Source organism: Falco punctatus, assembly GCF_963210335.1.
Source record: "Falco punctatus genome assembly, chromosome: 10".
Lineage (NCBI taxonomy): Eukaryota > Metazoa > Chordata > Aves > Falconiformes > Falconidae > Falco > Falco punctatus.
The window spans coordinates 16,388,488-16,402,922 of record NC_137590.1 but is presented as its reverse complement, the minus strand read 5'-3'; the positions used below and the strand labels follow the sequence as shown (position 1 = coordinate 16,402,922).

The 14,435-nt window shown below is 46.8% G+C and overlaps 2 protein-coding genes across 4 annotated transcripts in view; both read right to left on the bottom strand.

Moving 5' to 3' along the window:
• Positions 1-11,698, bottom strand: part of LOC308070327 (BPI fold-containing family B member 4-like) — a 43,745-nt gene extending 32,047 nt beyond the window's left edge. For 2 of the 3 annotated variants that reach the window (XM_080404052.1, XM_080404053.1), the window contains exon 1: positions 5,650-11,698. The gene's annotated coding sequence lies outside the window, so the exon portion shown is untranslated. Of the gene's footprint in view, positions 1-4,864 lie in introns of all 3 variants that reach the window. The other variant, XM_080404054.1, reaches the window with a different exon arrangement.
• On the bottom strand, positions 2,193-11,844 carry EFCAB8 (EF-hand calcium binding domain 8; the record flags this gene model as incomplete). Its single annotated transcript, XM_080405903.1, is given in 3 exon segments — positions 2,193-4,330; positions 4,336-4,443; positions 11,698-11,844. Coding segments are annotated over 3 exon segments (363 nt in total), but the record flags the coding sequence as incomplete, so codon positions are not given.
• Positions 11,845-14,435: the final 2,591 nt, after the last annotated feature.

The following is a 14,435-nucleotide window of genomic DNA, read 5'->3' as shown; positions in this document are numbered from 1 at the left end:
TGCAAAAAGCCCAGCCTGTAAAACACTCATGCAGACAAGCTTTATCATGTGCTGTTATGACTCTCAATTCCCCAAATCATGAAACAAAGATAATTTTGTACAAAACACCCATAATAAATATAACTAACATTACTTGCCCTGTTGCTTTACTCTTACCTCTAACAATGAGAAAAATGTGCTTAGATCCAAGGAGTTGAGTGATGAGATGTGGATACTAAATAGCCCCTCAGCACAAAAGCTTAGGAATACAAAAGATCAGAAAACGCCCTAAAATCTTATGAAAAGTAGAATGCAAAGCCAATGATTAATGCACCTTCTCCAGGCTATGACAGCCTCATCGCTGACTTCTCAGGCACCTGCCTCTCTTGGCAAACATACCCCTTCTGAGCTCACCCGCAGAACGTTCTGGCTGCCTAGCAAACCAAAGTCCTTCCCTTTCCCGAGTAAAACGAGCAAACAAACATACTCGGTCAACAGCATGAAGGTGCACTCCTCCACTTGCAGCTGGCATGCCAAGCACACAACCCGCAGCCCTTCCCCCTCACCAGCCCAAGCAGTACTCAGCGCCTGGGGAACCCCCTTCAACAGAGACGCTGCTGCTCCAGGCACGTGGGCAGCCACCGGGCTGGCCTTGGTCCCTAGCACAAGTCACACCAACCTCTCAGGCCACCCCAGTAGCTAAAGGGGCAAGAGCGGAAAGATCAACCCACAGAATCATGCTGAGTGCAAAGCTTCCCCTGCCGACATGGAGAGCAGGATGGGACCCTCTTCCTTGTGAGCCCACGGTGTCCTCCCTCCTCTTACACCACCCATGCCATTCAGCACATCTTCACATAGCCCACAGAGAGGTCAACACACGCTGTTGCCAGTTTGCCACGATGGAAGCCACACACTCTGCCCACCGAAGGGGCTGCTGGCTGCGATGTTACCGTCGGGCACCATGCAGGCTCCACTCCGTCCAAAGCTGCATCATCAACAACACGATGCTTCAAGGCAGTCCCATACCCGCCTGCTAAGGACAGCCCTGAGAGCTCTGCACAGGAACAGGCTCCTGCACAGATCTGCTAAATGCTCGTCTGCCACTGCACAATAATGCCACGTGCTTGGCTATGGTCCCAGGGGACAGACCCCGAAAATATAAACCTGTATTTTAGATTAGATTTACAGATGAAATGTCAGTATCCAGCATTTCTGTCAACTGCAGGCCAACGACTTCAGGCAAATAGAAGCACAAAAAACCTCCAACAGCCTTTTAAGCATGGACAGACGCCATCCAGGTTTGAGTAGCGCTCCTTTTGCTGGCCATCCCGGGTGTCATCGGAGCTCTGTCTTGCCAGTCCACTTCACCAGAACCCCTGCTTCGAAAAGCTCTGCCCTCAAACCCACCACTGATGGTCTCTTTTTGCTCTTCCCTCTTGCCTTGTATGCACAACTTGCAGCAGCTTTGGAGGCAGCCGGTGTAGAGGCTACTCGAGAGGTTTCCACCCGCCCCAGAGCCCTACACACAGCTAAAGGTGCCGCCTGACCCATACCAGCTCAGACCCTGAGCTGCTTTTGTCTCACCAAGCATTGGAAGATTTGCACATCAGAGGTTATCAGTGGTCTGCTGCAGCCAGTTTTATTTCACAGGTGCCCACCCAGGCTAGAGCTTTAACCCCTCAGTTTCTGCACTGGCAGTGGCCACCTCTGAGCTGCAGGGCCACTCTGCCTGGGCTGGGCAAGCACATCACCATCGGGATGGCACACAAACCTGCGCTGGTGCTGCCACAGCCACCTTCCTGGCTCAGATACAGGCTTCACCCAGCTCACATGCAAATGCACCTTTCAAACACAGAACTTCTCTCCTTGACATCTGCCAGAATTATTCGGAAGGACTCGGTAGACAGTTCTTCTGGAATAAGGCAGCGCTCACTGGGCTTGTTCTGTGCTGCCCTGTGGCCCTGCTCGGAGGGGTGGCAGCTCCCCGTCAGGCACAGCCAGCACCCAGCGAGCAAAGGCTGGAGCCCAGCTAGCGCTGGGGGACAACATGCTCTGGACACTGCCTGGCTCCGGCAGACACAGGGGCTGGCATCAGCAGTGCTGTCAGGAGCACTGTCAAGGCTTCACTTGGCTCCCAAGCTCCAAGTCATTTCACAATGAAATTTTTCCAGAAAAGGGATAATTATGAATTAATAAAACACCAAGGCACACTGTACAGTATAAAGCATTGTTCCACCACTTGTGTTTACCTTTGTATTCAACATATGTGCAGTAAAGCTCAGGCTTAGATTTAAAAAACACAACATCGATTACTCAATAAAAGCATTTACTGGCATCTCTTCCTTTCCTTATAGCCAAGAAGGTGACCCAGACCTCCAGCGTGACGCCTGCCTTCCCAGACGTGCTCTCTGCACTTTGCTGGGAGAAGCTGCTCCCCGGGCCTTTGCACTAACCCCTTCTAAGGCTGCAGTCCCAGCCTTGCTGGTGCCTACCCTGATGATGCAGTGGAAGCTGCCACATGTTTAAGCTTTCCTAACTGTCCCCTAAGGTCTACTAATTATAATTACCAAATAACGTGTGCGAACATGAATGTGTCCTTGGCAGTCAGGGTGCCGCCACAGGAGGGATCTCAGCCACTCGGCTGCCTCTCTTGCTGAGGGTCTCTGGCCAGCCACCATAACCACAACACCCCATCACCTCGCACGCGTGCAAAGCAACCTCTAAGGCCAGGCAACACACTGCTCTCCCCTAACCAAAGCTGCTGACAGGCTGCTGCTTGGAATTTTAGGCAATAAAAATAACAAACTATCAGTGTTTTAAGGACCAAGCGTTCACAGGAAGGATTATAAGCCTGTACAAATGGTGTATTTGCACTCCATGCCAGCTGCTTCCCTGTATAAATCCGTATGGCCAGGTCTCTTCCCCACTGCACTCATGTCACCTGCGGCCCCATCCTGCTCCACAGCCAGGGCCACGGGATGGAGCTGCAGCAGACGACCGCCCTCAATGCCTGCAATGGCACAGGGACCAAAAAGGAGGATCACAAGGCCAGAGAGGACTACACAGGAGACATTTCAGTCGTTGATAAAAAAAGCTCACAAGTCCTTTTCTTGCTCTCACATCCCTGCTCTTTCCAACAATCCCATACCCAGCCCCAACAGACTTCACTCTTGGAACAGAGACAGCAACATGCCTGCACTGTTCGTCAGCTCTGAGCAACCTGCTCGGCCAGTTCTCAGTGAGCTTGGTTTTCATTGTCTGAGTTTTTAAACAAACTATTTCAAGGAGCATCTCCGCTTTCAGTGGGAAGCCAACACACCCACGCCAGGCACAGGAAGACCCAGCCAAGAAGGGGCAAGGCTGCAGTGGTCCCACCTGACGATGCTGCCATCCCGTGCAACCTCTCAGGAACCATCTGCTGGTGACGGGATCCCCACAAAACCTGCCCTGCCTACACACCTGCGCTCAAGAGTTAGTTCAGGGTATATTCACTAACAGCTGCAATTACTGTGAACGTGAAAAATGGCTGTAAATATTCCTGGTCAAAAATGACAATGTGAGGTAACAAGAATTGCAGCATTTTCCCACTGATTTTGATTACATTTTTGCGAGGCTGAAATTAATTTTCATTTGCTGTAATGAATGCTCTAAAATTTAAGTGTCTGACCCTAAAATGTGGCTTAACCCAGATCTGTTTGCTCAAGAGAAACACAACTTACCCCATCTTAGGGGATCAAAAGCTAGAGGCCAAAATAACTAACGCTTTGGGGACAAAGCAATTAAAATTAAACAGAGATAAGTATTTATGTATTTCTTTTCTTTTTAAAGTCTGTACATAAGTAGGAGCCTACTGTAAGGCCCATCAGGGAGCCTTCAGCGCCATGGACCGTTCCTGCACTTGCCTTGTCTCAGCCCCTTCAGTGCCTGCATGGCACAATCTCTGGATCTGCTGGCACTCCCGCCGGACTCAGATCCTGCTCCCTCATCTCCCACAACTGACTGAAGAATAGAAGTATTTTTAAGAATAAAACCCTGGCATGAACCAGGCATCCCTCTACACTTTCAAATAAGAATATACAGAGTGTAAACAAATCACAAGTTAATTATAAAACCAGTCATAGCAGCTAATAAAACACCAGAAGGTAAATATCTGCTCAGATGAGATTATCCTGCCACAGAACCAAGGTCCCACTTCACAAAAGGCTGGCTGATATTAACGGGCGAGTTTTCCATGTGGTCATACCTACCATCTCCCTGACAGCTTCCACAGCCTGACTGCAGCTGCCACTGAAGGAACGATAAGCCTGAGACTTTTTATATACAAAATGTGAGATATGTTCTTCAAATGACCCTCCAAGAGCTCAGAAGCTCTGAAGGGACCAGGGATGAAATCCAACCATTCACAATCTGCTGAACAGATAAAATTAACTCATGAAGATTCTTGCTAAGGACAAGCTCAACAATTTATGGAGGTTCTTCTGGGTAACCTTTACATCTTCTCCACTATCTGAATTATTTCTGTAGAAATTGTCACTGTGACTTTAAGAAACGTCAAGAAATTTATCTGCCAAAAAAAAAAGAAAAAAAAGAGGGGGGACTTTAATCTCTTCAGTGATGCAGACAGCAATAACAGCTTGTAGGGTTCAGCAGTTCACAGAAAATATTAGACCAAAATCTATGACTCATAAACACAGCACAGACCCGTTGAGCACAGCCTTGTGTAGAGATTTGCCTGACGTGAAGTCAGGACTCTGCTGGACCATATTTCTGCATTCAGTACAGGTAAATATTTTAGTATAGTTTCCTCCTGAAGATACTCTAATTCACCTTAACGCCCAGGAAGATCCAGTCATTAGCATCCACAGGCACGGGCAACTGCGCTCACCTTTACAGTGTTCTGCTCAGGATTTGCCCAGCATCCCTCCTTTCTGATCTACTGCAGAGCATAAATGCACCCACCCTCAGAACCGGCGATTAGGGCAACTGTGTCAGGATTTTGTTCACATTTCTGTTGTAAAATCACCTGGAAGGGAGGCCACAGAGTGACTCATGCATTGCCTGCTCGGCTTCCCCTGTGACCCGTGGGCAGGCTGCAGAGCAGGACCAACACTTCCAACCTTTTGTACAGCTGCTGCTTCACCCCTTGGATCTTTCTGCCAGTTTTGCTCATTTTGTTTTTGCTAAAACTTAAGTTTTAGCAGCAGCTCTCTAGATCTTGAGAGAATCGACACGCATCTTGACATTTTCACCTTCTGCTGGTGGGGTTGTTTGCAAATGTCAGAGGCATCATCGCATACCCAAAGCTCCTAGCTTAAAAATCATACCCCTCAGAACATTACAGTCCTGCTTTTATCTGAAGTACATTCGATATGTTTGAAATCTGTGACAGCACTTTCTGAGGGACATTATTTCTTCTCAAGATTAAGCATAAGAGAATGTCATTTAAAGACAGATTCTGCGGCAACTTTACTGAGAGATAAAATAGCCAAAATTGGAAAGCTATGCTGCTGACCAAGGCAAGGCAGAGAGAGAAGCAAGAATGCGAGGAGATGATGCTTCCTCATTCCTAAAAGAATCTGTTGCTTGGGAGCAGGGTTCACAGAGAAGAAGCAACACTGCTTACATGGGGCAAGCAGTTTGGATCAAGCCTGACTTTGCTCCAGCTCTTACCTAAAGCACAGATCCACACTTGCTGATTTCCTTTTGCTTGAGCAGTCTCTTGTCCTTTGGGATGTTTTGGGAGAAGCAAAGCGGATGCCAAGTCTCTGCAAAAGCAAAAACAGGAAACCAAAGTCTCTTCAGCACCTTGAGGCATCGCTGAAGACCAGCTAGATGAGCCCACCCAGAACGTTATCCTCTCATCAGCCTCACTTATAGGTCGCACAAAAACTTTCTGTTTCTTTTGCATACTTCTCATGGATTCCTCTTGATTCTCAGTAAATATCTGACCACTGGAAATGAGTCATGTTTCATCATGAAAGCCTCTATTATGTTCTCTACTATCTTTCTTTCATCGTGCTGCATTTAATACCATTCATTGGCTCCAAGAGCACTAAGAGCAAAACTACTTACTACAAGAAGTGCTTGGAAAAGCTGAATCACTTGCTGTAGCCATCCTGTCAGGCGTGGCCCTGAAGTTTCCTCAAGAGTCAACTCATAACAGCCCCGAGAATAGGCCAGAGCCATCAGCTCAGCACAGGATAAGCTCCATGTCCAAACGATATTCATTAGAATACCAAAAAGGTGAAATCCCCCCCCTACTTTTCCCAAAGCAGCTGATTTTGAGGAACTTCAGGTAAAGAGCATGATGCATTTGCAAAGCATACAAGAATCCTGCTCAGGTGCCATCTGGAAGCTGGAAGAGATTCTGAGCACCAACACATAAATCAGAGCACCGAGCGAGTCATGATCAGAGTTTTAATCTAAATTTGTTCTGTCGATGTGGCAGAAGATTTGTTCCACATCAAGCTGTTTACGTTATGATGTGCAAGTGAGTAGATTTAGCTCATCTTTCTGTCTGCTAGAAGCCAAGATATTTCTTAGAAACACGGTCCATTTAATTCCACTTGGTTTTTTACTGCTGAGGTGCTATTAATATGTTTTTAATACTGCTTTTAATAATAAACGTTTAATAATAACTTGTTGGTACCACTTTTATTTGGATAACTTCTCCATCACTCTTCAACTAGCTTCTAGTGGGCGCTTCTCCAAAACTGTAATACCTCTACAAACATTCACCACAGTCCCAGCCCAGGAAAAGCTAAAGACAAACAGCACTGCAGAACAGTGATAAAGCATAATGTAACAAACCCCACATGTTAATTAGCACCAACAAGAAACAAATTTTACTTTTAAAAAAATTTGTTAAGTAAGCATAAGTGTAACTTGATGAGCTGGGCAACATATAATTTGAGTGCCAGCATGAACCAAACAAAGCATCCATCAGAAGAACTGGTAACGTCATAGTCCAGAGGGAGCAGCTACCTGCCCACCCTGGGCTCGGGTATGTGCATGCCATCAGAAACGGGATGATGGCACTACAGACCTGACTACGTCAGACGAGCTCACGTTTCCAACACTGAAAGACACACGTCTTGCAGTTTCATCCAGTGGTGCAGAAGGATGCCTTTGCATCCCTGATGGATTTTGTGGCTAGGGCTCATGCCAGCTGTCCCCAGAGGAGAGAGATCATCCAGATCTCATCAGTTATGCACAAACTCTTCATAACGTATAACTTCAGAACTATTCATTATATACATTTATAAATGAGAATGAAGACCAAACTCATTACTAGCTCTTGATGGAGACAGGACATGATAGCTATCATCAGACAAATGTAATGGCATGGTAACTGGATTAGAAGATCCATAAATATAGCTTGTTGGAATTGGAGACTCAGTAACAATTTGAAAGGAGAAAGGAAACAATGCCTTAAGGACATCTGCAGTGCTGGGTTAGTAGTGAGAGTGCCATTAAAGCCGAGCAAATACTGGAATACTGTCATGCAGAATCTGTCTAAATCATTACCTCCTTGCAGGTGCATTGAGGAGGATTTCTCAGCCCCTCTTCCACCAAGAACGGGGTGCATATGAACAAGTTGGTTACTTTCCTATAACAGGCATCAACAACAGGACAATGGTCCGTCGATACATTCCTGCCAGGAATCGTTTACAGACAAAAGTGATCCATTACCTGCAACACAGTAAAACCACATTAACATGCAACAAACATCGCCAGACCAAAAAGAGAGGGAATCAGAAGGCAGAAAAATTCTAATTGCACAAATGCTACTTAATTATTTTTAAGATTACAACAGAACCCTGACAGAATATAGGCTTTACGTAGCAGCCTTTGCAGAAATTTCTACCAAATTTATCACAATTCTGCCCTACTACTAGAACAGTACTGCCATTAATGCTGGCCAGCATCAACTGGATGATTAAGACACAAATCTCAATATTACTAATAAAAGAGAGAGTGACAGAAATAATAGCCATTATAAGCATGTATGATTTCAGCTACAGAATGAAGAAAAAAAAAAGAACTTTTATGGTGTCTTGCCAATAAATTCATCTCTGGGGAACCATCAAAACAGTGGATGCCTTTCTCTAAAGCAATCACTGATGGCCTATGAGCAGAGAAAATATACAGCTCTGCAGGCAAATGACAGCAGGTCGTTTGGAACACGTTGCAGATTCTCAGCAAAGGCCATGTAGGACAGGTCTATGTGTCTGTCTGAAAGAGTCTACATGAAGGAGAGGAATTCCAGGGTAAGGAAGGAGCACACAAAAGGGGAAAAGTTACAGAAAAACAGGTAATACTAAAGAGGAGAGATTGGATAAAAAGAAGGCAAGGCAGAGAAAGGAACAAAGGAGAGACGATTTTATAGAACTATCCAAACTTTCAACCTTTGTAGTCATCACAGACAGAAATTCTTGACCTAAACAGATTTAGGAAAAAGCCTCCATCCAGACAGTGAAGCTCAATTGATTAGATCCATATCCAGGTACAAAATGATTACAGAAGAGCAGGGGCCATTGCCAGCCTTCATTTCATGCAAAGCCAACACTACATGCAAGTGCTACATGAAATCTGTTCCCAAAAGGAAAACCAGAGAAACCCAGCACACAGCTGTCTTCTCTTCCCTCCCTTTCTGAGGAATAAGAGAGGAAATCTCTTGCACTAGGCTGGCGGTAGGATATTGGAAGATGTTAAAGACTGCAAAGAGAAGGAAAGACAAAGATGCATGGTACCAAGGACCCATGCAGAAAAGGCAGCAGAGAAACAAAATGTGCAAAGAACAGCTCAGGAGAGGGACCCAGCAAGTGCTCCTCGTGCAAGCAGGAGCAACTAGGATGCAGAAGTCAAGTGCAACCACTCTTCATACAATCCCTTGGATAGCACAACAGCCAGGACTGGTCACTGGCAAGTAATATAGTCAGTGATTTACAACCTAAAATCAGAGGGTCCTAATAGAAAAATAACAACCTGTCAGTGTAAGTGATGGTGCTTGCAGAGCCCTGCCAGCCCCTCGGAGCAGCCACTTACAGTGTCAAGGAAAAGGAATGACCAGGCTGGGCAATGGGCTTTTCTGCCAGGAGGGGGGGGCACAGGGGGTCCGGCTTTGCTTTTGGGGATGGTTGGTTTCTCTGGCTTACAAGCTCTGGACGTGCCCCTGAGCAGGAGGCTCAGACACCCAGCAGGCGCCTCCCAAACCCGTAGCACCCAGCACCCTAATGCAAGAAACACAGTTATGCTGAAAACTAGAACCCTGGCAAAAAAGGAGGCGAACGCTGAGGGAGGAAGCGTGGGGCCAACTGATTAAAAAACAAGGTCAAATTTTGGCTTTAAAGCAAGAAGCTCACACCTATGTCATGTACCAAGACACCTGGAAATTAGCATCTCCTTGCACTAGAGAAAACTGCTTTGCAAACAGAAGAGGCATTTCTGAAAGGAACCTCTTTTGGACTGGCCTTCTCCATCCCTTGCCACGACGTAGACGAGGGGTAGCTCTGGGGAAAAGTCCTGGCCCTGCAGCACAGTCCCAGGTTTGTTCAGTTGCTAAAAAGATAAAACCGAGCACCATGGTTTGAAAGGACGCAGGTGTACAGATAACAGCAGCAACGGGCCCCCAGTAAAACAATTTAAACAACCAACAGCACACCTCAAATGCCAAATTCTGAATAATTGGGAAGCAGTCAAGATTTTGTAAACCTCTCACTGGCTGAAATTCCTTCACATACAAAACTTACGTGCGAATGACAAAACAAAACAAAAAAATTCCGCAGAGATGACCCGGGTTAATCCCACTCTATGAATCCTTCCCTGAAAACCGTACACAAAGAGCCGGGCTGTTTACAGCACGAACGACAGCCCAACAGTACCACCCGGTGGAAATCCTCCTTTGCTACAGCCAGAAGCAGAGGAAAAAAAAGAAATCATTAAATTTATTCAGCATATTAGAAGCAGGCAGGTTGAAACGGCGCCGAGCGAGCAGAGCTGCCGGCCGCACAGCGGGTGTGAGACCCGCGGGTTTGCCAAGGGCTGGGCCGGGCCGGGTGAAGAGCCGCCAGCCCACCTGCAGAACTGCCACATGGCCACGGCCTCTCCTTCGAAGTTCATCTGTCCAGGTGCAGGAGGATATGTGCCAGAAAGATTATTTTCTTTCTTACAGATTGATAAATTACGACAGCCACAGAAGACTCAACCGTGCCCTATCCACCAGCACCCCAAACAGAGATGTTTAGGCATCCAGGTGCCAGCAATTGAGATTTTAGACTCTTGGAAGCAGTAATTTCACATCTTTTGTTATTGCAGAACTGTTTGGACAGGCGAAACTGCAGTGGCAGAGACCCACAATTTCCAGCCTGACACTCTTCAGCTTACATTGCTGAGGAGCAGAGCATCACCCAGACAGGTAAACCAGAGAGGAAACGGTGATTAACGAGGCTGAAGAAAACACTACAAACAATACAGCTGTAGATAGGGGAAAAAAATTGTCAGATGTCTCCCAACTTTATAGCAGACCAGATACAGAAACATGTTTGGATAATTGCCAGCATGCTAAATGGCGACTACGGGGCTTTCTGTTGTACCCCATTAGCTTTCAGGAGATGGTGGATTGCTGCCAGACTAAATGCATTATGAAAGCAGAGAAGGGGGATGGGAGAATGCAGAGCCATGAGAGGGGGAAAAAGTGAGAAACAGGAATGAAAGAGGAATGAATTGCATATAAAAGAGAGACACAATCAAGGGGTGTGAACAAAAAAAAAAGAAAGAGATGGGAAGAAAAGGCACAGGGGAATTCAAATGCTGAGAAAGTTGAGTCATGTTTGCAAGAAAAGGCAGAGAAATATGACTGAAAGGTAAACTGGAGAGGTGAGGGAGGTGACTGACCAGGAAGATAGGTGATTTGTACAGGTGAGCAAGGAGACCTCAAGCATCCCTGTCAAACTACCCCTTCTTTTGCTGGGCTCCATCCTACTCCACTCATCTAGGAAAGCAGAGCCCAAACACACCCACCCAGTACAACCCCCCTTCTCCCTGAACAGAAATCCAGCCTCCTCCACTACCTTACCCCTCCAAGCAGCTTGCCCAGCCCCCACAGGCAGGCTGCCCCTCAGCAGCAGCAGGGTACCACCAGCCCCTGCGACTCTGCCACAGCCCGCTGCCCGGCTCACTGCGCTCCAGGCTCACATCATCCCCCCACACCTCAGCTGCCAGCTCTGCCAAAGGCAATACCTCTCTGCTGGCAGAAGACCACGAGTTTTGCCTGGGCTGCAAAGCCCTGAAGCCAATTCACTTCACTCAGGTTCCTACGAGGAAGGAGAATGCCTGCAGATGCCCTTCCAGCCCAAGGGGATGCTTCCAAAGGCAACACTTCCTACAGTTTTCCTACAGAAACTGATTCTGTCACACCCAATCACTCTCCTGCTCTGCAGCAGCCGTCTGCACACGGCCTAAAACGACTTCCAAAAGATTTGCTTATTTACAGGTTAAAAAAAAAAAAACAACACATAAATCATTTTTAAAAATAAGTGACCCACTTCCACATTTTCTCCACAACTCCTGTTTTGCAGCACCCAAAAGTTTGGTAGCAGCATGTCCTTGGAAGGAAGAGAATGTTAAAATACCAGCAGCGTTGCCCGAAACCATTGTGCAACGGATAAATTACAGAACAGAGGCCGAGACCTGTCTTACCAGAGTTTGCCTGTGTTATTTTACATGGAAGCAAAGCATCGCAGCTCTCTTATCAGTGGCTGAGCAGGAGGCAACAAGCTTGAGCTCAGGAATGAACTTTATCTGGTGGCACTGGTTCCCAAGGAGTGCCTGCAAAAGAGGGATGATTTCACTTAATGGCGTTGTGGTTTAAGCCTCTCCGTGTTTTCCTGCAAAGACTTGGCTTTTAGGAGAGGAGACGGGATGGGGGGTCCACTCAGTCTAGTCTGCTCCCTCTGCTTCTTCAGAAAGTGTCCAGTGGGGCACAGATGGTAAGTGAGAGTCTGAGGGGAAGCAGAAAACAGGACGAGTGGAGGGGACTGGGCAGAGAAAAGAGAAACACGACAGAAAGCTGATGGAGAACAGAGGAGATCGAACATTTCTGTGCATAACAGTGGTTCAAGATGAAGAGAAGACCAAGCATGCATCATTTGCACTGAATACAGGCCAGGAGAGCGTCTTCATTGCAACAAGAGCAGCAGCATTGCCCCAGAGGGGTTGCTCCCATAAGGCAGTAAGCAAAGGTTACGTGCAGATGCATCAGCCATCTGGGGTGGTGTGAGCGCTGTGTGGAGCCGGATGCTGGGGCGGGGCGGGGGCGGGGCGCAGCAGACCTGCTCACAAGGTACACTCACCATCCCCTGGTGACATGGAAGGTGCAGGAGCATCAGCAGCCAAGGATTTGTACCAAGCCAAGGAAGGGGGAAGAAAGGAGAGGAGCAGGAGTGCCACTGACCTACTGCTCACAACATTTATATAATGCCAGTAGCTTATGAGCAATAAAAATACCCAAGAACAGTTTAATACACAAGATTCACTGCCCATTTGAGATATAAGATATAGAGCCACAACAAGTTTGCTGCACTGCCTTGCAAGAAAAGGCTCTGAGGTCTTGTCTGTACAGAGTTCTCCCAGGGACATGTCAGGTCGCCTGGCAGGAGACAAACGCATTGCTTGGACCTGGAAGAGAGTTACGAATGGTTAAAAAATATATCTCAAATGGCAGAAGTGATGTTTAATTTTCTCCATGCCATTTAGTAGTGAGAAGTAAACAATTAAATAAGACATACTTGCAAAACATGAATGAGCAACAAGCGGGAACATGAATTAATCCATGAGGAACAAATTAGCCATTACCTGGAATTTGCCGCTATGACTAAGGTGCACTCAGCAGCCACCCTGGACACTGCGACATGGTCAGCGCGGAGCTCAGTCCCACGAACTGGAAGCAAAAGTTCCCAGTGCTGAGCAGAATCGTCTCTAAGCGCTGGGAGCAGAGCGCCCAGGAACAGCAAGCATCGAGCATTGTTTTACACCCTGGGGAATGCAACCGGAGCCCACCAGCACAGGTTTTTTCCTCTGCTCAGGGACCCCTTCCACGGAAGGGAGGCACAGACGCCTGATCCACAGTGCTGTTGTAAGAAGTCATTTACCCGCTCGGAGAAGCATCCCACCAGTAACCCAAGGCCGTGTCACAGCTGTCCCATTCAACGAGGCAAAAGATCCCACCACATTTGTTGTCAATGATATCAAAGAATTTGGTGGCAGGTCTGCAGGGAGATCCCATGACACAGGACTAATGACACACTGATGGCACCGTGGCGTCACACTTTTAACCTTATGCATCCACAGCCATTTTGACAGTGATTCACAAGCATGCACAGTATTCAATGTGCGGGGAATATCCTCAAATACAAAAATCACAAACCAACTGACAAAGGCAAAGTTCCTTTGACTTCCAAGGGAAAGACACTGTTCAGAGCCCCGGAACAGGTAGTAATTTGTGTAAATACCAATAGTTTCATCAGCAGACCTTACCTCCAGCAAGCTGATGTTGCTCAGACCCACACCTTTTGATGTAGTCCTTCATTAACCTAGCCAAGCTGCAGAGAAGAAACCGGTTGTTTTCAGAATTCAGACAAAAGGGGTGCCACCACCTGCCCCTCTCAACGTCACTGTCACACCAAGTGACAAATGGGCTTCCTCGTGCCTCTGCTCTTGGATGGGCTCCAGTCCAAAAGAGCTGCAAGACACATGTTTTTCATCCACAATAACCTTTAGAGGAAAACAAAAGTTCAAGAAAAACTCTACAGATGTTAGCTTGAAGCTCACACGTGGCAAAATGGAAAGAAACTGGAATTAAGGGTCTAACTGCACCTCTCCAGAATTCAGTTGGATTTGTTACCTTGTGCTCACTCTAGACCAGTTGCATTGGCAGGCAGTAACTTGAGCTGAGACTGGACGCTTCTGTTTGAAGAGAATCTCCTGGGAAATTACTGAAAAACACTCCTTATGTGAACAAGTTTTGTTTTCCCTCTTACACTTCCTAAAAAGTCTCCAGGCATGCAGTGGCAATACAAAGGAAAGCATTTCTCACAGACATTTTCAACCTTAAATTCATGCACGCTTCCACCACCTTGTGACATTGCTCCTCCTTGCTTTCTCAGCACACAGATTTGCTAACTTTGGAGTCATCTGGAAGGGTTCCACTCCATGGGCTCTCTAGATGGGGAAGAGAGAATTGCAAAGCAAAGGAAAAAGATGGGAATGGGATGAAGTAGGGGAGGGGGCATTGTGCTTTGATGAAGGGGCAAGCATACACAAGAAGTTCATCCTATTTCACCTCACTGGAAACCTCTATAATCCCTAAAGAATCAGAACCACTTGTTTCTTGGATCATAGAATCAAAAATGGAAGTAGAAAGTACCTCAGAGCAGGGGGGATGTAATCCAACACCT